Below are 27,332 nucleotides of genomic sequence, written 5' to 3' on the forward strand. Positions count from 1 at the left end.
GTGGCGCGCCAGTGTCTGTTTAGCCCTGCCCTTCCGCGGCGGCGCTCTCTATCCCGCGTCCCGGCAGCCACGGTCCGGACGTTGCGGCACCGGCTCCCCTACCATCACGAGCCCGGGAGCGGCGCCCAGGTGCGGCTGCACGCGGCTCGGGGCGGGGCTGCCGCTGGCCCCGCCCCCCCCCGCTGGCTCCGCCCTCCAGTGCTGGGGGGAGCGGGCGGATCGGTGTCTTCTGCCGCGGCTGGAGTCCTGAGCTGTCAGTTAGCTTGAGGTGTCCTCTCGGCTCTCCGGTTCCCGCTGCTGCCGCCATGTATCTCTGCAGGGCCGCCTCGCAGGCGCTGGCCTCTCGCCTGAGCAGGGCTCCTTCTGCTGTGAGCCGCCTCAAGCAGCGTGGTACGCAGGGGGCCGCCTCGGAGCCCGAGCCGGGGCCCGGTAGAGGTCAGCGGAACAGCGGGGGGTGGTGGAGGCGCGGGGTGGGGCGGGACGTGACGCGCCGTCGCCTGTCCGCGGTGTGGGGACGCGTGAAGGTCGCGGGCCGGGGGCCGCAGGTGCGGCGGGCGCACGGCGCGGCAGTTAGCCATCCCCGCCGGGTGAAGGAGGGAGCCGGGTGCGGCTGCTCCGTTATCGCTCTGCTGGGAACCGGCTGCCTTGGCATCGCCGCCGCGTTTCGGCTGGGCGGCACCGCGCTCCTCGTCCTTGGGAGAACCGGCTAGGCCTTCCCCCCCGCCCCGCTTCCCCCGACATCCGTGAAGCAGGCTCGGTGTCGGGCAGGTGTAATCCCCCTCTCTCAGCGGGGCGGACGCCATTATCCTAACTTCCATCCTCCGCAAAATCGCCTCAGGTGTATGGCCAAAGCGGTGGTTTCCTCAGCGCTCTGCAAGCCCCCGGGGAGCGGGAATCAACCTGCGGGGCTGCAGCCGTGGCTTTTGACGCATCAGGAGTTGTGTAACCACCATATAAAAAAATAAATCGTCCTGCCGTGCTGGGTGATTGCAGGGTCGCTGAGGACTCTCGTACCTATAGCATGCAGCCTTTGGGAAGATGGTATTCCCAGGGCACTACGAGAGATCGTATATAAATGTAAGAAGATCCATTAGGCTACCTGACTGTCCAAGAGGAGTCTGAAAAGTGTGTCATGAGACGGATGACGCTAAACATAATCTGGCACACGATGGCAGTGGTTTGAGATGGAGACTTTTTGCAGCTACCGATTGCAGTGCTTGGAGCTGTTTTATGTTTAACAAGTGCCTTTTTAGTGAGGTGTTTCTCCTCTGGGATAGAGTCACAAAATTCGGCTGAAAGCATTGTTGACAAACAGAATTGTGTTTTTCCTAGGTCTCTTTTTTTTTAGATGTACAGAAGAACTCGAGGCTAGAGCAAGCATCAAAGCTGCAGAACTGATGAATGTAAATAAACAGCTAACGCTGCTGTTACAGTGAATATGTACTCAACTAAGGGTAAAATTGTGTAATGCTGCCTTTTAGCCCTGTTGGCCAATATTTGAGGTTATGGGGTACGGGCATGGCTCTTAATGTCCCCAGCCTGTTTGAGGGTGAGGGAATGAGCATTCAGAGGAAAACACCTTTTCTTAAAGTGCTTTGTTACTAAAGGGAAGAGGGTTTCATCACTGCAGCAAGGCTGAATAAGGATAGATTAATTCTTTTATGTACCTTAGACAGAAATGTTTTTGCATTTCTCAGGTCATTCGTAGCCTCTATAGATTGCATCCAGTACTTGGAAGCTGATAGACAATGTAGGTCATGTAAAATCTGAGGAAGAGCTCAGCCTGGTATCTTGTTCGGTTAGGCACCATGCCCTGCATTACTCAGTTGTACTAAACACCTCTTTGTTTTGTTACATCATTTTTAAATCATCCTTTCCCGTATGGAATTAAGATCCTGTCATTCTGTTTTGGGGTTGTATTTTAGCTGCATGTTTACACTGATTTCAGTAATTTTTTTTATAGCACCTCTTCGCCAGATGTCATCTGGGAGCGTTCCTGGCTCTTCTGGAGAGTCCATGTTTTACTATCTTCTTACTGGTGTTGCTGCTTTTGGTGGTTTATTTTATGTAAGTGTTTGGGAATGGAACTGTTGTGCTTTCTGAGTTGGCATGGTGTAAGGTGTGTTCTTGCTTATAAATTGTCATCAAACCATCAATAGAGCGTGGATGTCATAGCATGTAATTCAAGACAATCTAACTTAAAAACAAGTTGAGGAGAACTGGTGAAACTGAATGCCTGCCGCTTGCCTGTTTTACTGTTACCTTTGCTATCTAGTGCTGTTGTCATTCTTAGTGGAAAATGTATTTAAAGCTATGTGAAATGTACCCAAAGACATAGTAAGGCACCTGCCTGTAACCCCTTGCTTCTTCTTGTCAACCACAAACATTAAGAGTATCTCAAAGTGGGCAAGACGGATGTGAAATCAGCTGTCTGAAGCCACAGGGGGAAGATTATGAACCTCGTTAATTGGGGCACAAAGGAAGATAAGTATATTAGTTACTTAGAAAGAGCATGTTAAAGTTCTGTGAACAACTACTTTTGTCAGGCTTTTCAATAATCATGGTCCTCCCTGCAACTAAATATATCAGACTCTGTGCTTCACATCCCTAAAGCCTCTATTTCATAGCTTCCTACCCCACCATCCCCCAAGATTTGAGATAGCACGGTAGTGGCTAGCACCCAGAAAGCTGCATGTTTCCCTCTCCCACAAAACAGTCCTCTTGAATGGTAAGTAGCTTCTACTTGTTTGAAACATAAAACTTGTGTAATTGCATATCTGGAGGAATAGCAAATTCTCTTGCTGTCACCTTTTTACCATAGTTGTTTTTTTGTTAAATAAATAATCCAATTGTAATTGTCTTTTAAAATCCTGTGTTCAATTCCTGAAATGCTGCAGCACTTTGAAAGCTGCATGGTATATTGAGTTTGCTTTCTAACAACAGAAAAATATGAAATGTATAAATATGTTAGTATAGCAAAATAGATTTTTAATTTATTTTCCTAACTTTGCTTAGCATAATTTGATTTCCTTCTAAGATGGGCAGTAGCACTTGCTTCAGAATCCTTTTCTTCCTCTCCACTCTTTTTGTTTGGTAATTTTGTAGGGATGTAGCAATAAGTTTAGGTATCATTTCCTTTCAGGCCTACAGAGTAGTCAGTTCATCCCGCAGCAACTACATTGAACATGTGAATATTCTTCATGAGAGATCTCAGGGGCGGAAAGAGAAACGTGAGTTGAGCTCTTCTCTCTTGTTCCCCGGGTACGCGAGGATCTGGAACAGATTTTTAGATTGTCTAATCAGGCCTTAACCCTGTCCAAGTGCTTGTCTGAGTTCTCTAAATGGGAGTAAAGACAAAGGTGGTCGTGCAGGGATCTGTTACAAAGCTACTTCTGCACAAACTTTGGGAATAGACAATGTTTAGACAGTGAATCTGGCCTGTGATCAACTTTCGGAAGTACCTTTGGAGGAAAAAAGTTGAAGTGTGAACCATTAATTGTACATTGGGTATTTGCATTGGATTTACTGAAAGCTTAATGAAACCTTACTAAATGCATAATGCTGTCAAAATCACTTTTAGTCTTTTGTTTGCTGAGGGCGAAGGGGATAATATCTGTTCCTCAGCCAACAGTTTGGCTCCAGGCCACATGCCATCAGGGAATACAGTTCAAAAGGAAAAAAACTAAGGTTTTGATTTTTTTTTTTTTTTTTAATACTGTAAGTTGGACCCTATTCTTGTCCCACAATTTGCATTTTGTCCTTTTAAATTCAGGATTAAATGAAAAGTAGATACCACCTAAGCGTATATCAAATTCTAACAGCTCTTCATGCTTAAATAATTAGACCATGTTAGTTCAAATACTTGTAATGGAATGTTGTCTCTGTCTACATCAATTAGTGTTATGGCAGCATTAATATAAAGGGTAGAACTTTGGCAAGCATGGCCTTGCTAGGAAAAACAATTAGAAAAAATGGCTTCTTCAGCATCTTTATATTTTTATTTTTAAAATAAATTAATGCTGTATCACTTTCCTTATTTTTCTGATGCTGTCATCTAAAGAATTGATTTAATATATCTGCATGCACACGAAGTATAGATTTGCATAGAGTATGCTGAGGTTAAATTTTGCTTTCAATGTGAGAACATGCTCTAAATTCTCTGCCTCTAAATTTCTTTGAAGTTGTTAGTCTTGAGGTTACACAACACATTCTTTAGTTCTAGAACTTTACAATTACAGATTTTAAGATTTAAAATGGCAAAACACCTTAATTTCTCTTAAGCAGCTGGAAGCACTACAGCTTTTAAACTTAATTCTTTAAATGCTGGGAATTTGGCCACAATTTTAATGCAGTCCTTCCTTGCCCTAAAATTAGAAATTCTAGACAGGACCAAAGTAGTTGGTATTTCCTCATAGTGATCTAGTCATCTGCTGTTGAGGGAAGAAGTGAGGGTCACACTTACGTTCTGGCTAACATACCCAGATGGACATTGTAGATGTGAGAGCATTAAACAAACCTTCCAGAGCATTCCAGTTAATGCCAGTATGTTACCTCTTTTCTCTTAAGGTTCACTTCTGCAAGGTACTGAGTTATAACCCCAGTCTTCCAAAAGATTTGAGTGGGATACCGGAGGTCAGTGGTGCATGTGACCCACTGAAGGTTATACCTGTGTAGCCCAAGACTAGCGCAGGAATACTCACTGCTCTGCAACTTAATTCTGACTTTGGGTACTCTCCAGACATCCAAGAATTTGATGCCTTGTGCTGCTTAGTGATGGCAGATGATTGCTGCCTCCCTTCCTATTGGTAGTATTGCCAATAAGAAGTCCAAAGCATTTCTAAGACCATACAGTGAACACGGTTGAAAGTTGTTTCCTGTGTTATTTTTCATATTTGACTTCTGAATAAACACTCAACTAAGAGTTTTTAACTGGACTTCTGAGTGGCTAATTCCAGTTCACAATACAAAGCTACTGTTGAATCAGCTCTTATAAAAATCCTTCTTCATTCCCAACTGTATCCTCCAAAAAAAGGTTTCTTTTGTTACTTTTCCTATGGAATCCTCTGTGTGCTTTCTCAAAGGAATTAGTCTCCCTTCCTTCCCTTTTCCTCCTGTTCCCTGTGTAGTCATATTTTTGTATGTATTGTGATACAGATTGTTATCATAGTATTGCTTTTCCCAGAATTGCCCCTGCAGCTTCTTTCCCCACTCTTTAGACTCAGTCTTTACACTTTTTCACAGTGAGCATTGCTGATAAGAGCAATTAAAAATTCTGTTCTCAAAGTAATCAAATATTTTTAGGGTCATGTAGAATCAAGCTTAAAATAAGCTGTAAACCAGTGCTGGTAACAGTATGAAGTGATAGATAGAAAAGCAGCTAGCCAAACAGCACTTTCATGGAATATTTGCTGCATGTCCTATCATAAGAGAAGACCTTTCTAGCTGAAAGAACTTGATACTATGGAGCAGCTGATCAGAAAGAGACTCTCCTGATATGAATTATTTTTGTGTTTTCTCATCCTGAGGAAAATTCACTTGTCCCCAAACCCCAAGTGTCTATTCTAAAGAATGTAGTAATGCATGTAGTGAACAAGACTATCACTATCAAAGAAATAATCAAATGCTATTCTAGGTTTGTTTGTTTGTTAGAGGGTTGAAATTATATTTAATGGTATTATAATTAAGGATATCAGACACTAAAAAATACGATCTATTAGCTCTTAACTGAAAGCTGCTCACAAATCTCTAGAGGGGTTTAAAAAAAGCTCCTGGCAGAAGCCTGACTCCAAGTAGCAGTAGGAAATCTGGGACATCATTTGAACTGTAAAATGATGTTTTCCTTGCAGAACATTCTACTTGCTTATTTAGCAAATAACTGAGTTTTCTCTTCTATGTGCATGTGTCTCCTTGAAACTTGTTCCTGATTTCCTTCTTTTTTAGCAATGACTTCTTTTTAACTTAATGCAAGCTGATTCAATCTTTCTAATCTATACTCTGCTTTTACACTTTCCAGACTAAAATACAAGGGAAATCTCTTTCCAAACCTGAGGAAGTTAAATACAAACAAAGGACAGTCCTTCACCATTGCGTACCTTGCAGCCTACCTTGGGATGACTTTATACCTTCTATTGTAAAACTCCGTACTTGTGAGACTAAAAGACCTATGTTTGCAAGGCCAAACCATATTGAGCTTATTACTGAATCTGCTTTGCAGAAGGCAGTTCAGAGATTGAGAAGCTGGCTGTTTTGAATGAATGCATTCTATACTTGACTGTCCAATAAAGTGTACTGAATGCTGAGCTTGGCTGTTAGTCTGTTCTTTGTGTAATTGATTTAGGGTTTGTTTTTTTTTTTTTTGAATATAGCATTCTCTTAAAGGGACATGATCAGGTTGTATAATACAAAGCTTCGATTTCTTTGCTGAGCAACTAATAGCCTTGTGTTTAAACCTGAACACAAAAAGATAGGCTTGCACTAGCCTAAGAAAACCAGAATTAAAATTGATCTGTTTAGTTTTTAAATGGATAGAAAGGAATAAAATGAATTCTGACTATGTCTCTTTAAGCACTTTCCTGTCTATTCTCACTTAGTTTACACTGTATTACAAACTTTATTTCCAGTTCTGTGTTTTCACATGGTGAGTTGGTTCTAGTGGTAAACTTGCAATGAATACTTGGTATATAACTTTTCTTTTGTTAACTTGATCTTAGTGCATGCTTGCATGGGGGTTGTGCATCTTTGTTGCCTTGTGCCATTAGTTTCTATTGACTTGTCTCAGTTGAGTTTGAAGTAATGCGTGACTAGGAAACACTGGGGGTTTGAGATTCTAGCAGTTTTGACCCACAGAAGTGTAGTCAAGTCTTTAAAGACAGCTGGAAGTTGTAAGAAGAAAATTATTAGTCATAAGCGGTCATATCTCCAGTAAAGTGAATGCTGACCACTTCAAATTAGCAAGTTATTTTCTTACTGATACACACATAGTTTCAGTAAGGGTCCCCTGTTTTATTCTGCCCCACAGACCTGACCTTTCTTGTTTGAGTGCTATGGCTCCTGCAGGGGTTACACTGCCTTCAATCTAAAGAAAGCAGAGCAAAAAGGATAGCAGAGTACTTGTGGCAGCACAGGGCTAAGAGATGTCACAAAACTCATCTGAAAACTGATGGCTGTTGGCCTCCGCATTATTGTAACTATTGCCAGCCAAGTTAGCCACCTTAAAACGAGCCCTGCGAAGACTGAAGGCACATCTCGCAGGTTCTGAGCCTGATGGATAATGAGCTCCGTAACAGCTTCGAACTATGGTAGCAAATGTCTTGCTCTTAGTGTGGTAATTCCACTGCTGGGTGCAAACAGGGCAAGAATCCTGCTCCCTCTGACACCCGTGAGTGCATTATCACCGGCCCTTTCAGTACAGAGTGCTGGAGCAACACTTGGTGAGGTCCTTTTTTATCCTTCCCTGCACTTCCACCTCTTTCAGATACTTGCTTTAAGCCACAATTTATTACTACACTGAAGCAATTACAAAACTCAGTAATTAAGAATATGGTTTCCTCATCTTGTAAACATCATTTTCAGTGCCACATTAGACAATATGGGGGGATTAATTATTAATTTCTTGACTTTGTAAATGCTGATCCCAAAGCTTAGCTTCCCATTTTAAATTTAAAGGAGAATGGTGGTAAAAAGCAGTGAGTGAATTTGTTGCACGCATGCACTTTACTCTCTTTATTGTATTAAATAAATCCTTAAAAGGTGATGAAGAAGAGACGGCTGAAGTCACTGAAGCAGAGACAGCCACGGAAGAGGCTGATGTAGTAGCTGCTGCTGGACCTGCAGCAGAGGATGAGAATGCTGGGGTATCCCCAGAAACTGGAGGGGAGAATGACCTACCAGCTCCAGAATCATCCCCGGCTGTGGAGAAAGCACAGCAGGAAGCTGCTGCTGACTTGGAAGTTGCTGCTAATTCAGAAGCTGCTGCAGTGCAAGGTTAAGAACAGTCTTTGTCTATGTGTTTTGTGAGTCCTAAAACTCTGCCTCTTACTACAGAACATTAAGAACAAACGTCAGTGTTCCTAATGGAGTTTGTCCTGCAGTAATTGAGGAATTAATTTGACATATGATGTGCTTAAGGTAATTAAGTTAGTAATTAAATCAGTGTTTCTCAAAGCATGCTGCCTCTGGCACCACAGTCACCGTCTAAAACTAGTGGGATGAAAAATTTATTTTACTACCCCATTCTATTTCTCTTCTTTAAGGAGGTGAGCATGTAATATGATCAGCTAAGGAGCTGTTTCGGTGACCTGGTTCTTAAGGGTTTGTTTAGGGATCTAAATGCCTTATTTCACTGGCCATTCCCAAGATATTCACACTAAATAATAATAGTTTTGCTGTTAAAGCAACTTCAACAGAATCCTTCATAGCAACCAAAATACTGTCATGATCTCAGTTTTAAGGTTATAGTGGGTTAAAAATGTCAAAATTCAATAAAACATCAAATTGGCATTAAACACTTATGTTGATAAGTGGCTACATAGGTAGTATTTTGAACTGTCAGGGCATTTGAAATATTCTGGTTTACTGGGCTTTTCAAAAAATCACAATACAAATGCGAACCTATCCATAAGTTGCACAAAATACAGGATTATAGTGTAGCTTGAGTTTTTAGCATTTCTTTCTTTTTTTTTTTAATTTAGTTTTATTTTATACTACTAACCTGTAAGGGCAGAGCACCTCTTGATCTGTTCAGCTAAAGTTGGAAGGGACATGCATAAAAGAATTGCAATTTCTCATTCTATGGGAAAGCAGCAATCATTTGCATCTGGTGTCTTCAGTTCAAAACCAAACCAACCAAAATCTTGCCAGCCTATTATGAGAGAGCAGCTTTGCTCTTGCTTTGGAAGGGAAGACTTCAGTGTGGCTGTAGCAAGTATAAAAACCACTGACATGGCTTTCAGCTTGACTTAAGCATGGAATCTTGACTGCACACTCATCTTTGACTGAGTGAGGAAAACAAGCATCTACTTGAAAGGGTATATCTAAAACAAGCCAAACTGAGATGAAAAGTATTCTAAATGCTAATCTGTGGGACATTATCACAGTACCTTGAGAGTTATTACCAGATTCTAGAACTGATTTTGCCTTTTTCCTTGGTAACTTCAGCAAGGAATAGACGCATCTTAACTGCCTTTTTAACAAATGAACTTGAGAAATTGTGCAGCATGTCAAATAGCTGGCTCTTGTGAAGGATCTAGGTATGAATGGGGTTTAATTCATGTGTGAACACCTCCTGTGCTTCTCTGAAAACCAGCCTATAAACAAACCAGCCTATATATAAAATTATAAATATTTTAAAGCAATACTTGGACCAATCTGCTAAAAATAATTTCCATTTCTATGGAATATTTAGACCATTTCATTTATAGAAGAAGTAGCCTAATATATGTTAAGGTTAGTGAATTAGAGCTGTTAAAGAATGTTTTTAAGTCTTGCAGCATTCACCTCTTGTTCTCCAGAGCAATTGCAAAATTTCACTTTAAGGAGTGGATGCTTGCTTGCATCTAGAGTTAGTTGAATATTCCTTTCACGATGTTTATCCAGGGATATTTGTTTATTCTTGGATAGGGCAGGGTCTTCCATACAGTAAGTATTCCTGCTGCTCTATTGAAGAGGAAACAGCTAAGATCCCATATAAGCTGAAGCATTTCATATCAAGCAGCAGAAGCTGTAGTTCGTCTCAGTAATTACTAGTTTCTAAAGCAAGAGAGCATTCTCCCTGGTGTAGCATTGCCTGACCTCTGTGATGTTTCTGGGCTGTTAGAACTTGCTCCTGAGAGCAGTGTTCTCATGCTGCTGGTCACCCGTGCACTGTTGGCAAGTGACTGTTGGTAACAGGTGTGCCTGAGTCAGGGGTGAACCCTATGGGTCTCATAAGGAGTTCACCTGAGGTTCCTCACTGGGACTGAGCCCCTATGGTGGCTGCATAACCCGAGTCCTGCCCTGGGAGGCTGCAGAGGCTCCAGTCAGGTCACCTCAGTGTTCGGCTGCTCCTCTCCTCCTGACCACGTCTACGGGAGGGCATCGTGACCGCTGAAGAGCTTCTTCCCTTGGATTTCCTGGGAACTGACAGGGGCCTTTGGCTCCTGACTGTGTGAAGGGCTTAACAAGCAGCATGTGGTCTTACATGCACAGGCTTAAACTGGTATCCCTTTCCTTCAAGCTATGTATAAGCTAGTTGCTATTGGCATAACACTTAAAATAGAAGAAGAAGGTGTTTTGATTCAAAAAATATCTGCTCTCTATGTACCACTTTGTTCAGTAGTTACTTGCAGGCGTCATCTATTTCTGTTTAAAAAAAAAAAGAACATTTTTATCATTAAAATCAGTCTGGAAATACTGGCAGTTGGAATTAGATGATCTCTAAGTTCCAACCCAAACCATTCTATGGTTTTATGAAATACCTTTCAGTTTTGTATTAAGCTATTTTAATCATTTGTGTTCTCTCCATTTAGGAAAAAAAGAAAAGTATCTTAATTTTTACTGAGGTAGAGAAGGATTTTTCTTTCAGGTCTTCCCAGGGAAATGCAAAGCCTTTGAGCTTTGAAAAAGAATACGTCAAATAACTTTTATTAGTTTTGTTGGTAGCTTGGTGTTAGTTCTACTGGTGAAGGTGCAAGTATTTTTGTCATTACAGTAAACTCCTGCATTTTGAAATGCAGTTTTAATCTCTAAGGCTTTCTGTAACATATTTGGAAGTGAAAGGTGCTAGTGAACATTTACCTCCTGCACCAGAACACATACATGTGTATGTATACAGATAACATGAACATGTGATTATGCATAGGTGTACCAAAAAAGCCCAAACCAACCAAACAAAAAACAACCTTGGAGGTAGGTACTTAATCAGGGTAATTTCAGTTTTAGACAAATAATTACAATTGTACCTGGCTGGAATTCTCTCCTTGCCTCAATTTAAACAATTTAAAACCTTAAATTTTTTTAAGTATCTGGAATTCTGTGAAATCCTATGCCGTGTTACTGTGTTCCCAAAGTCTTAGCTTCCTCTAAATTCTAGGTTTTGGTACCTTTTTACTGCTTGAGCAATTGGGCTGTCACTCTTGATTACTGCCTGATGCTGGTAAGTTTTCTGCTGTTCTTCTAGTGTACTCTGGGTGGGGGGACCATGAAATACGATCATTTTTTCTCCAGATAGAACAAATTCTATAAAATGCACGATTTGGCAAGCTGCTAGGCTGCTATTTGGATTAGGCAGAGTTGTTCCATCTGTGATTTTTAATTTTTATATTGCTGCTATAAACTTTTCTCCAACTCTAGTATTGAGGCTTAATGTTTTGGCATTATCAACTGGCATAGTAAAATCTGTGAACCCCCAAACATGATTTCTTGGACTTCTGACTTCAGTGCATAGGTTATTTCCTGATTTTGCAAGTATCGAAGGACATGGTCTCTTCTCTGCTATTTCAAATGCCACTGGAGTGAGTAACAGCTTGGGGAGGATTACTCTGTGAATATGCCAGTATTTTCCATGTTATGCTTTGAATGACATTACAGTGCCAGTTGTCTGCTGCCTAGAGAAACAAATATAGGCCACACTGGACAGGAGTTACTGCTTTCTGGACAGGACTTCTGCTGACCCCACCACACAACAGTGCCAGGCAAATAAAAATGCCCAACGTGCTCAGTGTACACTGATTTTGGTTGAGAAGTTCCCAAACCCTGGGTGTGTATTCAAATGCTCTGACACTGGGAATATTTTGAAGATAGCTGAAAAGTCCTCAAAGTAATTTGCAAATGCTCATCCTTACTCAAAAGCTTTCAGAATGATGTTGCATGGCAGAACAAACATCTTTCTAGGTGTTTTGTTGTGTGAGATGCAGAAAGGAAAAGCCATTCAACCTGCAGTTGTTTACAACCTTAGGTACTGGGGTAAGATGCAGCATGGACAAACCTTATCCTTTACTGCTAAACCTCTTGTTCACTGTTAGACCTCGTGAAGATAATGACACTGCTTCTCAGCCTTGCTTGTATAGATCACAAGCATCTTGTAACAGGTCTGTCAGTGGCATTTTCATATATATGTCATGGCATGAAATGGGTCTTTAGGTGTAGATTGGTTTCCCTGATTTCCCAGATGGAATTGGGGAAAGTATTTGTATCATCTGACAAAATCTGTGCTTAATTACCAACTGTATTAAAGGTTTTCTATTCTGAATCTCTTTTTAGAGGATTTTTCCCCCCCTTTTCAGTGACTGTGGTAGACTAAGCTAGCCAAATTAGGCTCACAATTATGTGAATAATATCCTGCTGGGGAGGTATCAATGTGAAACTTCTGTTTAGTATCTCTGCTTCACATTTATCACTTTATCTGGCCCTTGGGCTGCTGCATTTATCTTGTTTATCTCTGATTACCACGAACTGGTCACTATCCTCGTTTTCTCTTTTCCCTTCATAAAACTGAGCTTGCAGATGAGTTGTCACAGCACAAATGGAGAATCTCTGTAGAAAGAATGTGACCAATGTTTAGAAAAGACTTCTGTAAAAGTTGTGAGCATCTGAAGACGCAGGTTGGTAAATGGAGAGGCTGTTTGGTTTAGATCAGCATAGATGAAAAGAGAATTCCACAGCAGGCACTGGGTTGGGGAAGAAGATTCCAATAAAATGGAAAAAACTCTAGAATTTTACAGCTATCAGTGCAAACAAGTAAGTGGGGGAGAACTATGTAAGATAACTGTCTTCCTATTTATCTGCTCTAGCACAAGGGGACAAGTAGCTTCTCAACAACAGGTTAAAACTAGTTAAAGGACATAAAGTGAATAATGCCTAAATGATTGTTACTATTAAGGAGAAAATGGACTTAGCGCTTTTCACTAATAAAATACTTGCAGCTCATAGTCAAGATTTAAAAAGAATCCTAAAATAATTTTATTTCTTTAAACTGGAAAGCAAGAACTCGCTTTGTTCAGTGGAAAATGTTAGCATTTGCTTGACCTTAGGTAGTAGTACCTGTGCTATTTGAAAATTTTCTGTAAATACAGGCTGTAGAGGAATACTGTTGGTGCCCTACTTTAGAGGAAATGTCAATGGGAACTCCTTTCTGTTCTCCAGTGGTTGAGAATGGCTCAAACCAGAATGGTAACAGCAGGGATTTTCATATTGGTTTTTGGGCAGTGTTACTTATTAAAGAGCAACAGCCTTTTCAAAAAACAATATGCTGAACTTCAGTAGCTCCCTTGGAAACAATGTAAATGGGTAAAACTTTGTATGAAGAGCGTTAAAGAAAATACTTAACTTTAACTAAATGGGGTTCTTCTTAGAACTTCTGAAGGATTTCATGCATCAAATTATTAGTTCATTTTCATATATGCTGTTTATGTTAACTTGCGTTAATTTTCCTCATGCTCCATTCCAATCGGTGGCTAGAGGTTTAAAACAACCAACCACAATGCGAATTGCCTCTCATTGCTACAAATCCTTGTTACAGAACATAAAATCATATACTTGAAATTATATGAGGTATTACAAACTAGTCTGGATTAATGTGGTATGCACTGCTTTGCTTTTATTCTGACCATTCAGGCATCTCTGAATCTTTTTTTTTGTAGTCAGCCATTGTAGAATAAGCTCTCTTGAAGTGACTCTTCTGGTCATTAGTATGAACTAATGAGGCTTTTCATAGGAACTGGTGACCTGCATTAGACACAAACAACCTGTGAAATGTTTGGTTGAATGAAGTTGTTTCTTCTCTTGCTGTATGGAGTGAAGAACATTTTTGTTTTGGTTTGGTTTTTATTCTTAAAAATGTGCTTCACAATACCATGGGTTAGGCTCTTGGCTGGATCTGATGGATTTTTAACTGAATTGTTTCTGGATGGCATGCATAAAGAAAGAGGTGTCATATGTTTATAGTGGCAGGATTATTAGAAACTCCAGCCTTCCTTTGTTCGTCAGTTTCTCAGAGACCTTGGCCTCTGAGCCACTAGTTCAGGTTTAATTTATGGTGTACCTGAAATGCCAAAGAGAGAGAACTCTTGATGCCAGTGTGCTCTAGTTAAGGTATTGCTGGGATAGGGAACACTGAGGCTGCCTTCATGCCAGGTCCAAACAACAGGGTGGTTAGGCCAGGGCAGTTCTGCAAACAATCTATTGAGAGCATAGGCTTTGGCAGCTCCCAGCCACTAGTTCCTGTCCTGTGCATTCAAGGAACCGATCAGTCTGAAAAAAATAATTAGGACTTTTCTAAATTGTTAGTTCCCTGATTCAGTTTACTGCATGGAGCTGAAAGGTTTATTTTTTCCTATCTGAATCTCAAGTGCTGAATTCACAGTGTCAGAGGGAGGCGTTGGTCTGTGGTTAACCATCTGTAGATATTTTCCTTTTCAAGCCCAATGTTTAACTGTTAAGTGTTTGGGGTTTTGTGGTTTTTATCCTTTCTGAAGAGATGAATAACTTATTGTAGCTGGTTATAATCTTAAGTGGTCACTGAATAAAATGCCAGTGAGCAGAGAGAGAGCATTTCGGGTAGATCTGAGTGACATATGCACAATTTTGCCTGTTTTGTCCCAAACTGCCTTGGTGATTATTATTGCTAATGTTGCTGATGGTAGTTTGAGCCCTGTAGGCAGAGGGGGGAGGTGCTGAACCCAAGTCACCTGTACCTGGAGTGGCAGGTGGCTTCTGATGAAAGAAAGGGAGGAAGAGGGCCTTAGCTGTCACCACTACCACAGGGTTTAGAACAGAAGCCACTGCTGAACAAACTTGTTTTCCATTTTCCTTTAAGCTGATGATGGAACCAAAAGATTTTAAGGTAATCTTAAAGAGAATCACAGTTTCTTGCTGCTGCTACTGCTGTGTTCTCCCCTGGATTAGATCTGAGGGAACCAGGTACCCCCACCTCTTGTGCTCTATTTTGCTGTCTCTCTCAAATACATTCATGAACTACCTTTCAAAAAATGGCAGAATTCGACTTTTTAAAAGTGAGTACTACTCCACTGTCGGTTTCCCATTATCAGGTCTTTAAACTACAAAAAGGAATGGAGAATGTTTCGCTCTGCCTATCCTAATGTTTCAGGGGGCATCTCAAGACTCTCAGAGGACCTTACTGAGGAGAGGTTTAAGGTAAACCAAAGCATTATGTAATCACAAGTGGTTCTCTGAAAGGCTGTAAATGAAATATTGAATATTGTGTTTGTTCTCACAAATTTTACTCTTTTTTTTCCCCTTTGGAATTAGTGTGTGGCATTGATTATGTTATAGGCAGCTTGACATATCAAAGCCTTGTTTTGTGCTCCAGCTTTGGTTTGTCCGTTCCAGGCAGATTCCATTTGTATTATGCTGGCTAACTTGTATTATTTTGGATTTATAAAGCCAAATTCTTCTGCAAAGAATATTTTTTAAAGTAACTCCACCCAGTGGTTTGCATTATAGATACAAGCTTCATCTCGATTGCTTAAAAAACCAATGCATGACATGAAGGATGCCGCTTTAAGTGAAATGCTTCACTCATAAAAATGTATTTTTAAATATCTTTTAACCAGTGCCTGTTCAGATTTTGTTGTTTTTTCTAACTGGAAATATCACTTGTAAAATGAATCAAAGGATTAGAATCAAAATGTTATTGTTTTATATATACTAGAAGGGAAATGCAAAACTGGAGGAAAAAAATATAGGCTGTATGGCAGGATCTTGTTATGAAACTTCCTCCTGTAGAGGGAGGGGAGGGTCCCCACCTCTCCCTGAGCAAGGAAAAGATTGAATATAGCTTTAATTTTAAAATCTGGAACAGCTCTCTTTACCATATGTATTGTAAATAAGGAAAACAAACTTAACAAAGCCACTTAACAACCGCAGGCTTAAATCCAGAAAGATTTAAAAATACAGCATACAAGTTGGTTTATGCCTACAGGCTATTTGGATCAGTCATCTGTCAACTGGCATCAATAGATGTTAAAAATACTAACAATGAAGTTTCAACGCAAAAGGACTCTGAACAGGGGGAGCATTCGTAGCAGTGCTGAGCTGGCTGGCCAAAGCTGGAAAAGTCTTTTTTTTCTGTCGGAGGGAAATTCTGAATTCCAAGAGTGTCCCTTAGCTTTTAAAATATTAGTACTTTCCCTTCTCTAAATTGCTCGAGGCAGCTTCCTCTGGTTTTACCTGTTGACAAAAAGAGGCATTTCCTTCACAAGGTGAAGTGCTCCATCTGCATGAGAAAAGCAGTTCTTTCCTCTTCGGAATAGTTTATTTCTACATGCAGTATAAGGGGGGGGGGGTTGGGGGGGGTGGGGTGGTGTTCGTTTTCCTAACAGTTGCTAATGAGCTGCTGCTTCAGTGGCAGTGTGCAGACCCAACCCTTGCGTTAACATGGTTGAGTTTTTCGAAGGGCTGCTCTGAAGCATTAAGATCTGCGTACTGAAAGTCAGTCCATGTGCATGGGGTTTGTGTTGTTTGGGGGTTTTTATTGACTGGCAGGAGAAGGTTAGTCTGTGTTGGGGGTGGGGCATTTCTTATTGTTAGCTGGAGCAAAGATGCGTCAGTGACACGGGGCATGCAGGTCCCTGCTGACTGTGACTCAGTTCTGTTGGGGGCATGCTGAGGTCGCTGCTGTTCAGTCAGTTGACCACCATGAGGATGCAGAATCAGCATGGGTTGGGGCTGTTTTCTATTCTACTGTGAATGCACAGCAATGCAGAGTCCTGCGCTCTCAGTCCTGCAATTGTAGCACTTGTGAGAGTAAAAATATGTCTTTAAAGACTGCAGGAATAGCGACTTTACACAGGAAGCAGCTTTGTTGGGGTTGTTGGTTTTTTTTCTGGTTTTTTTTTTTTCTCCCTGAAATAATAGGGATAGGTTCCTAAAAATTATATTTCTAGGTGGAACAAGATGTTGTATATTGTGCTGATAAGCTACTGGAGCTGCCTAATGCTGCTGTCTTACTGGAAAAAAAACAAAAACCAACCCCAAACCCAACAAAGTTCTAAACAAACCCCCTAATTTCCTTTTGTCTGTAAAATCAATTTCCTTTTCTGTATTTACTCAACTCAAACCAGATGTGTTTTCATAACATAAATGGTTTGTTATTGTATTTGGTGCACACATAATGTGCTGCTGGTGCTCGCCCCATCACGTTGTGTTCTTGCATGTGCAATGTGGAAGGACATCTTCTCAGACTGATTATCTCATAATGCAGAGGAGATAAAGACCACTTGGGAGTGTATATCACTACCATGAGATGAAGCAGGTGATATTCAGTGTTCCATGTAAGGATTGGATATTACAAAGGTGTTGATTTCTGTAGTGATGGTTGTGTCTACCTTGCCTGGGTATGCTTGTCCTCAGAATCTTTGGTATGTTAAAATCCCTTTAAATGCTTTCAAAACAGCTGTGGATGCATATGCAAAGCCTAACCACTTGCCTGTAGTTAGTAAATGTGATTAGTTTGATTTCTCTGAGGCTTGAAGTTCTTTTATATGATCTTTTGTTGAAACTACAAATGTTAACCTCCTAATGCAGATCTGTAAGCTCAGTGGTATATACAAATGCCTAGCAAAATTGAAGAAACCTGTAGCCACTGATACTGGGATGTATCTGTTTATCTCAGGGGAAAACTTAAAAATTACAAATGTCTGGTGAAGAAGCATAAAAGATTATTTTTTTTCCTTCAGAAAAAATAGCTAATATTATACAAAAAGACTAAGATTTTGCTACCAGTATAATGCCTTGTATGAAACCGTGAAGTGTACAGCTTCTGTAGAGGAATACATCCTACTAGGAAGAGGAGGGACACAACACACCAAACAGTGAAACAGTAAATTTGTGAAACCATTTAGATCCAATGCTGTGGATGAACAAAGGGGTAGGGGTGTTTCCTCCCTTACAAAACTAAGAAAAAACCCAACCAACTCTATTGTTGTGGCTATAAGAAGAAACTAAAAAAAATGAAGAACGTTCCCATTTCCAGCAGATTTTAAATTGTATGGGTCAGGGTGAATCATCATTTGACAGAGACCAGTTTGACTGTAATGCTGCAGGTGGGTGTGGTGTTAAAGATGCTAGGGAGCTGCAGCAGCACTGTGTGGTAGTGATAATACAGCAGCTGGGCATTCAGTAGAAAACAATACAAACAGCACTTGAGTACTGCATGTCTTCACTGCAGAGAAGCAGTTGCACAATGCATATTGTTTTGCTCAGTTAAAGCCTGTAGAAGCTGTAAGAAAGCCGGCATAAATAGAGAACATGGGTCATAGTCATCGCTGCACAAGGAAGTACAGGGACTTCAGAACTTCAAACTGGTCATCATTCAGAAAACAGCACAGGACCAGTTAAAATGTTGTAACTCTTCTAAATCTCTCTTCTGAGAAAAATGAAGAAGCTTAAGTGATTTAGTATTTGACCTGAAAAAAGTTAGAAGTGATTTCAGTTACATCCATTAACTGCTGTAGAGTTTTACAACAGGCTTATGAACAACTTTGCAATAATTGAATAGACAGAGAAGTAAAATCCTTCTTCCAAGGATTATGTAAAATGAGTCATCATTGTACCAGGCATAGATTAAAGTCTCTTTACGTAAAAGGTTGTTACTGCAGGACTGTACATGGAACAACTGTGAGAGATTAAGATGGACTGGTAATTAAAAAATATTAAATGTATGTAGATTAAGGGGAAAAAAAACCCAACCAACAAAAAAAAAAAAAAAAACACCAAAAAAACACAAACCATGACCCAAAAACAAAACGTGTGGGAGAAAATAGCACCAAGATTAAATTTAACATCCAGGGAAACAAAAAGAAGTTCCTAAACTTTCTGATGCTTTCTGCTACCAGCTGAGGATGCAAGGGACTCGGGCAATGTGTCTGATGTTCCTCACAGAGAAGGGGCTGTGTGACAGACCCAATTATGAAAGGGGATGAGGGACTTGTTCTCAGCTTGCCAGGTCATCATTCATTACCTGCTGTTGCCCTAAGATCACAGCCATTCCATAAGACTAAAACATGTTGACCTCCTGAGTGGGGTACAGAGCATTTGGTCCAAGACTGAGCTGTGTACAAACCACCAGAAAATACACTGAGATTTGTTTTGGTGCATCAGATTAATGCTCAAAATACATGACCTGGTTCTTATTTTTACGGTGCTCCAAGCACCAAACCCCATTTAAATAGCTTCTGTCCTTGCAGTAGGCCAAAGAAACTGTGCCAGAATGATCTTGGTGAGCCAGTCTGAGTCTTTGCTGGGAATTACAGCCAGTGGAAGCTGCCATGCCTGGTGCTGCTGTGTGCAAGTGTGCGTGGACTGGAAGCTAATGCAGGCTTTCTCTTCTTGGAAAGAAGCCTTCATCTAAGGCACTGGGAAGGTGGCTCCCAGGAAACTGTAGCCACATGTGCTCAAGTAAGGGATGTGAAAGCCATGTGAGTACAAGCACCAGCTGGGGTTTTCTGCAGTGAGCAAGGGCAGTTACATGTACAGACAGAGGTTTTGAAGAATGTAATGCCTGTTGCAACAAGGCCTTTTGTATTTAGCTGCTCTGCAGAGACCTGAACGGACACATTAAGAGTCATCCATCTCTTGTTGCAGTAGGTTGCCTTTCTGATAGCCATAAAATAATACTTAAGGCCAGACAAAAATCGTTCAGTACAAACGGTGTAGGTGTTAATGTTTGTTTCAAGGCAGGTATTCCTGTAGGTGGTGATAAACACAATTCCCATTCAAAGGAAATGAGGTTTTATTAAAAAGCAGGAAAGTCCATGTTGTTCCCTCTAGTTGCTTACCGATTTACTCTTACTAATGCAAAAGAAATTAAAACACTGAAACATCACCAGAAAAAAAAAAATAGGAAGATGAAATAATATCCAGAGAGAAAATTTTTGGTAATATAAACTGAGTGATGTTACAAACTCAAAACCAGCAACTTGTTACTGTAGCAGATATATTGCATTACATCAAGTGATGCTAGCTATGAACTAACATTCTGAATTTAAGATGTGCTATCTTCATTGCATAGCTCCTCCCTGTAAAGACAAAGGTAGAAATTCCTGATTATTTTTTTCTGTTGCTTCTTTAAAATTCGGTCCATATTCTACAAAATAAAGTGAAATAGTTGATGTTCAGAACTAGCTGTATTAAAAAGCTGCAAGCTGATACTTGGAAAAAGGCATGGGATGCTAGCTCTACAAAACTCCCATGTATCGCATTTATTGAACTTCTAATGGAGCTGTTCAGTTGACTGTATTTCCCATACACGTAGCTTAGCACAGGGGACAGTTTATCACAGTATCACAGTATCACAGTATGTTAGAGATTGGAAGGGACCTCAAAAGATCATCTAGTCCAGTCCCCCTGCTGGAGCAGGAACACCTAGATAAGGTTACACAGGAACGTGTCCAGGCGGGTTTTGAATGTCTCCAGAGAAGGAGACTCCACAACCTCCCTGGGCAGCCTGTTCCAGTGTTCTGTCACCCTCACTGAGAAGAAGTTTCTTCTCAAGTTTAAGTGGAACCTCTTGTGTTCCAGTTTGTACCCATGCCCCTTGTCCTATCATTGTTTGCCACTGAGAAGAGCCTGGCTCCATCCTCATGACACTCCCCCTTTATATATTTATATACACTAATAAGGTCACCCCTCAATCTCCTCTTCTCCAAACTGTAGAGACCCAGCTCCCTCAGTCTTTCCTAATAAGGGAGATGCTCCACTCCCTTAATCATCTTAGTTGCCCTGCGCTGGACTCTCTCCAGCAGGTCCCTGTCCTTCTTAAACTGAGGGGCCCAGAACTGGACACAATATTCCAGATGAGGTCTCACCAGGGCAGAGTAGAGGGGAAGGAGGACCTCTCTCGACCTACTAACCAACCCCCTTCTAATACACCCCAGGATGCCATTGGCCTTCTTGGCCACAAGGGCACAGTGTCAGCTCATGGTCACCCTGTCGTCCACTAGGACCCCCAGGTCCCTCTCCCCTACACTGCTCTCTAACAGGTCGTTCCCCAATCTATACTGGAACCTGGGGTTGTTCCTGCCCAGATGCAGGACTCTACACTTTCCCTTGTTATATTTCATCAAGTTATTCCCCACCCAACTCTCCAGCCTGTCCAGGTCTCACTGGATGGCAGCACAGCCTTCTGGCTTGTCGGCCACCCCTCCCAGCTTAGTGTCATCATCAAACTTGCTGATAGTACACTCAATTCCCTCATCTAAATCATTGATGAATATATTAAATAATACTGGTCCCAGTACCGACCCTTGAGGCACTCCACTAGATACAGGCCTCCAATTAGACTCCGCCCCATAGACTACAGTTTATAACTACAGAGTTCCTTGGTAGAGGAACAGAGAACTTGGTAAGAGAGAATTTACTCAACTAAAATTTGACATGTAACTGCTGGATGATGTGTTCAGTCTCCCCGTAGGGTATCTGCATATAGACATATTAACTATTACACACTTTTTATACATAGATTGCTTTATCCATAAGGAGTATTGAAAAATGGCTACTTGGCAGTCATGCTACACTAGAATCACAGCCTGAACTTTCAGGCTGATATTAGAATATTTCTACACTATAACTACCCTCTGCAAGGTTATGTGGAATGTTTGTGTGTGTTTGTCCCTGTGGCATGGATCAGACCAGGGTAATTTCCATGGAAACATTACCATTAGTATCTTGCATGACATTAATAGTTTGGCAGAAATTGGAAAACAGAATGAGGGTATCTGCAAGAGAGTGTATGTGGCTTTAAGTTGAAAGTGGAGAGATTTAGACTCAATACTGGGGAGAAGTTGTTCCCTGTAAGGATGGTGAGGTGGTGGACAGGTTGCCCAGAGAAGCTGTGGCTGCCCCATCCCTGGCAGTGTTCAAGGCCAGGCTGGATGGGGCTTGGAGCAATCTGGTCTAGTGGAAGGTGTCCCTGCCCATGACAGGGGCTTGGAACTGGATGGGCTTTAAGGTCCCTTCCAACCCAAACCATTCTGTGGTGTTAGAGAATATTTACCTTTGTCTAAAGACATGAAAACAGTTCATGTTTATAGTTTTCTGCCCTAGGGTTGGGAAGTCAGATTTTCCCTGGAATTCCATTTGCAAACTTTTACTTGTGTGATAAAATTTAATAATCTGATAGATTCTGTTGTCTTTAGTTATTTCAAACATGCGTGTTTAGTTCATATTTTGTGAGCCTTGACTGCTCGCCCTCATTTATGCTGATGAATGGAAAGAGAAGACAATTATCTCTCTAATTTGATTCATAGAAACTGTGAGTGAAGTCTTGGATGTTTCAGATTCTTCTGCCCATGAGGAAAACTTAGACAGTGTCAAGGAAGCAGTGTCAGCAGCTCAAGAGATTTCTGACACATCCTCAAGGAGCCAGGACACTGATGCTGAGGAGTCGGGGCAAATTTCAGAAGGTGCAAGAGTACAGATGGGTCTGAAATGTTTTGTCTCTGAAAGCACTAATGGCTGTTTGCACTGAACTAGCTGCAAGCACATGTGTAACTCGGGAGTGGCTGCTTGTGGTGGCTGTGTTTAGCATTGTAGTCATAGCTGAAAGCTGAATTTTGACATTATATGCCATGCAGTAGAAATATATATTATGTGTATTGCTGCAGTATTCTGAGCTCAGTGTCCTGCTAAGTGGCTAGATGTAAAATTCAAGAACAAGAAATTCTCCCTTGTGCTGGATGGGATGTAACATACTTTGTTTGAAGTCTGACTTAATTTGAAAGATGGAATTTTCTTAAATTACATTGCTGTAAAGAAAAATACAGCGCATGTGATATTTATAAACATTGCAGTGTTTCAGTGCAGCTGTAAACACTCCTGTATTGCTATTGAAGTTGAACAATATAACTGAATGCCAAAGAAAATGTGTGTTGAAATCCTCACTGGGGAGATTTTCAAAGGAGTTTAGAAATTTGGCCTCTAAACTCTTTTACGATTAGAATTTAAAAGCCAAAAAGAGAGATATCTGTATACCTAGTATGGCTTTGTAAATTGTATCCTTTTAGGCCAAAGGATAATTTAGACTGCAGGGAAACAAATAAGTTGATTCCAACATTTCTCATTGGTGTTTTGTCTCCATTTTCAGTTTCTGTGGAGGAGAAGACACTTGAAGAAGTTGCAAAGGAACCCTAAAGGTACAGAGTACAATTGCAGCATGTGGTTTCCTGCTCCTCACCTTTCTTTTTTTCTCAGATAGTGGCAATTGCAGCATGTGGTAAGTCTGCACATGCACTCTGATGGCAAATTTGCATTTCTATCCCCAACGAGTACACTGCAAAAAAGATCTGAAGTATTTCTTATTGCCTGGGAACCATTGCTGGCATCTCAGAGGCTAGGGAGCAAAAATTTTCTACATCAGTTGTCACACTGGGTGTCTACTTATGGCTTTATCTTAGGCCCTTACAAACTTTATAAAGACCCAGGAGTTGTACCTTTCTTCCAGGCAAAAAGTATTCTTTTGACATTAGTTTAAATTATGTAGATACTGGACTTCTGGGTAATTGCCCTATACAAGTGAACTCTTGCTATCCTCAGTGTAAACATGGTGAAGTTGTAACCTTCCAGACTCACTTCTTTAAAAACAATTTTTCAATTTTTCACAATTAGTCTCTTGGGACTTTTAGTTTGTGCTAATGAAAAATATTGACTATAATATTCTTACTAGTTTCGTAGAATCATAGAATCATAGAATAATTAGGGTTGGAAAGGACCTTAAGATCATCAAGTTCCAGCCCCCCTGCCATGGGCAGGGACACCTCGCTCTAAACCATATCACCCAAGGCCTCATCCAACCTGGCCTTGAACACTGCCAGGGATGGAGCATTCACAACCTCCTTGGGCAACCTATTCCAGTGCCTCACCACCCTAACAGGAAAGAATTTCCTCCTTATATCCAATCTAAACTTCCCCTGTTTAAGTTTTAAACCATTACCCCTTGTCCTATCACTATAGTCCCTAATGAAGAGTCCATCCCCAGCATCCTTATATGCCCCCTTCAGATACTAGACGGCTGCTATGAGGTCTTCACGCAGTATCTTGCTCAGTTGGCCTTATTAACTTCCAGAATAAGATACTTTCCCCCAATATTCTTACTATTTTGCTATTCCCTGTGACTCCCATTTCCAAAAAGTGGACTGTAAGATTGTGATAGAAACCTGAGGAAATAAAAAGTTTGGCTGAAATATGAACAGGAATAGTGGTAAAAAAAGATACTGACTAAAATAGAAACAACTGAAAGCTGAGCAAATAGACCTCCCAGGCCAGGAATTCTCAAAATTAGTTGTGCTGCTGGTTAGCAAGTCATGCAGTAATTCTTGGAGTACAGTGCAGGAGGAGAAGGATTTTTCACTGCAGTCTCAAAACGTATCTTCTAAATACACTTATGAAAACTTATCATTATGTTATGAGTCATTTGCAAATGAGTGTTTGCTTATTCCATCATCCACTGCAATATAAAACAAGGTAATGCCTTTTATCCGCTTGTGATAAAAGGTAAATATTCTTAAACTTCATAGTCTTTTTCCATGATGTTTTAGCATTTAAAACTAAGAGAAAAAAAACCAAAATCATGAAGGGGAACAGATATTTAATGGATGTAGGTGAGATGTGCAGAAAAGTTGCAAGTGTGGGTCTCAAAGCTGTTGTTTTTGCTGAAAGTGAAAGCTAAGGGCACCTGAAGATATCGCGTCAGAAAAATAAATTACCAAGAAATTCTGTCCACACCAGGACATATAAATGCAGTAACACAGGGAAAGCAATAGTTAGGAATCTCCCCTCCCCCCCCCCCACCCCCAACATCTTGCAACCCTACAAATTGTTGCATTGTTATTCCAGAATTTGATTTAGACAACAAATACCCAATACAGCCAATTTGATTAATGAAGGCAGAGATGGTAACTGAAAGGGGCAGGAGTGGGAGGGAAGGGAAGCTGTAGGAAGCAATTTTGATAAAACAAATTGAAAATAGTTGAAAAATAGATGAATCTGCTACCAGAATATAGGTCCACTGAATGCTGCTTAAACTGCTTGGGCTGTTTTTGATTAAAACGAATTACTTTTTAGGACTACAGCATCACAAGGTTACAAAATGAATTTTGTTCTGAGGTCCACTTTGATCTTGTTGGGAGAAAAAAGTTGTATGAAACAGTTTACTACTTAGGACTAGAAGTAGGCTGACTGACTTTTTCCAATTAATAGGTTAAGAGCTACAATGCATTCCCAATCAGGAGAAGCATATTTATTCATTTATTTTGTGTATGTAAAAGAATAGAATAGTAGTAATGGGTAAAATCTTCACATAAAGCCTTTATGCTGTGTATGAACATACTATTATTCCACTTTCTTTTCTGAGTACAACAACTCTACAGTGTGTGGCTCTTGGCCTCAGATTCACACTGCTATGAAGCTACTTATATCAGTAATCTCATCAAACACAATTGGTTTACCTCGTGCTTCAAGTTAAGCAAGCAGCTATTTGTAGAAGTAAGGTTTAGTGGAATATATCCAGCATACAGAGGAATTCAGTTATACCTGAGCAACATGGCTGAAGATGAGGGATTTGTTGAAATTGGGCTTTGCTGCAGAGCAAGTTTTCACAAGCCATCAGATAAACATGATTTACACAGCAGTAGTGTTTATATACTGCAATTCAGTGACAACCTGCAGCCAAATTCACAATGTGTTTAAATGTTTGCAAAGAAAAAGACCTGGTAAATCAAGTCTGTTGCTAAACATTGGTTATTGTTGCTTCCTCTAAATCGGATTCTTTCTTCTTTTTCCCAGTAAGCAGTGCTGAAGCCTTTGAAAAGATTTAATGGAAATATTTGCGCAATCAACCAGCTGATTCCTGTATGTATTCCCATACTCTTCCTTTGAGACAAAAGAGTTTGTGCAGTTTCTCATACCACGTGCTGCTCATTAGGACCAGTATTCAGTGCTGCAACAGACAACCTAATACGATTTAAGTTGGTTAGAGAGATGCTTCTGTGATTAACATCTCTGCTTTAAAGTAGCATCCAGTAATAACTTCCAAAGCACCACCCAGCATGTAACAAATACACGTGCTAAGAGAAGCGGTAGAATTAATTGAAACCATGTCAAGTAAACTCATTCTGGGTCTGTGTTGTCTTGTTACGTACATTAATGTCTTGCTTTTGGTCCAAACTGTGGTGCATAGTTTTACCATTTTAACATTCCATGCTAAAATGTAAGTAAAAGGTTTTAACTAATTTAAAAGCTTATAAAAAATACCTATTTGGTTTTATAAATTGGGTCATGGTGAAAATAATAACCTTGTTTTCTCCCAAGTTCGGATTTGCAATTGTAAATACAGGACTTTTGGCTGTATAAGATCTGATTTATCCCTTATGTAAACATTTTAGATACTACCCTTCCTTGTACAATAGTATCTAGGAGTAAACATTTTTAAGGCTCCTGCTTTGAGAACAAAACCTGTTTACAAGTAGTAGCAAGAGGTATTTTATAGCATGAAAATTTAAAATAGCCATGTTTGAAGTTACCGTCATTGGTTGAAGTGGTGGCTCCAGCCTTGGGTGAGCTGGGCCTTTTTCCAACCAAACCTTGCTGTAGTCTTTCTGTGTTGTTATGTCTTAACAGTGGCGTAAGAACACCGAGGTTTTTGGAGAACACTTGTACAAATCACAAGCAGTTCAGGCTATGATAAAGCTCCTCTCTGAGTGCTGGCAGATGGCCAGCGAAATCCCTGTGCAAGGTTTTGTCACATGTGTTCAAATGGACAAGGACTCTTAGGGACTAAGAACAAACAGAATAGATACAAAATCTTATTAGTATTATCTTAATAATGAAAAATTCTATAACGAATTATGGGTTTGTATGGCGCTGTTCTTCTCAACCTCCATTGCACTTTCTGCATGTGCATGAGTGTGCATCTACTACAGAATCTTTACTGAGACCCATTCCAGCCATCAGAATGGCAATAATTCTAAACTGGGATCAAACAAGGTATATTAGACACACTTTACATAGAAAGTGTGAATTACAAGGGGTATCTGACTGCTTTCTCTTCAAGCAGAACTTTGGAAAGATGTTGAAAGGGAAATGACAGCAGTTTGACATTCCTGCCCACGGCATAAAGCAACATCTGCTCCTGCCATCATGAAGCAAATTATAATAAAGTTCCAACAAAAATACAACCTGTTGCCACTGTATCTGCTTAGGAATAACTGGAATAATGCAGAGGCAAAATCAGGCTCCTGAGCTTCAAGAAGCCATATTCCACAGCCTTCTGCTTAAAGGATAAAGCCACTGTGATTAAAAACAATCTTTGTCAAAGCTACTGGAATAAAAGTCTTGGACTGATA

General features: G+C 40.5%; 1 protein-coding gene and 1 long non-coding RNA gene across 3 annotated transcripts; both read left to right on the forward strand.

Annotated features, from left to right (window-relative positions):
• The first annotated feature begins 199 nt into the window (after positions 1-199).
• Positions 200-27,332, forward strand: MGARP (mitochondria localized glutamic acid rich protein). 2 transcript variants are annotated; one of them, XM_061357123.1, is made up of 7 exons: positions 201-390; positions 1,964-2,067; positions 3,143-3,230; positions 7,750-7,983; positions 22,242-22,397; positions 23,078-23,126; positions 25,774-27,332. In XM_061357123.1, the coding sequence occupies exons 1-6, from the start codon at positions 306-308 to the stop codon at positions 23,122-23,124; spliced, it is 714 nt and encodes a 237-aa protein (XP_061213107.1). In that variant the 5' UTR covers positions 201-305; the 3' UTR covers positions 23,125-23,126; positions 25,774-27,332. The 2 variants fall into 2 exon arrangements, with proteins under 2 accessions (XP_061213106.1, XP_061213107.1); XM_061357122.1 differs by lacking the exons at positions 23,078-23,126; positions 25,774-27,332 and having other exon boundaries at positions 200-390; positions 22,242-22,491.
• On the forward strand, positions 19,254-21,580 carry LOC133214325 (uncharacterized). Its single transcript, XR_009726097.1, has 2 exons — positions 19,254-20,274; positions 21,309-21,580. It is a non-coding gene; the product is annotated as an uncharacterized LOC133214325 (long non-coding RNA).

This window comes from Neopsephotus bourkii, unplaced genomic scaffold (genome assembly GCF_033783945.1).
Source record: "Neopsephotus bourkii isolate Nb327-2 ecotype Australia unplaced genomic scaffold, CSIRO-AGI_Nbou_v1 NB_883, whole genome shotgun sequence".
NCBI classification, from domain to species: domain Eukaryota; kingdom Metazoa; phylum Chordata; class Aves; order Psittaciformes; family Psittacidae; genus Neopsephotus; species Neopsephotus bourkii.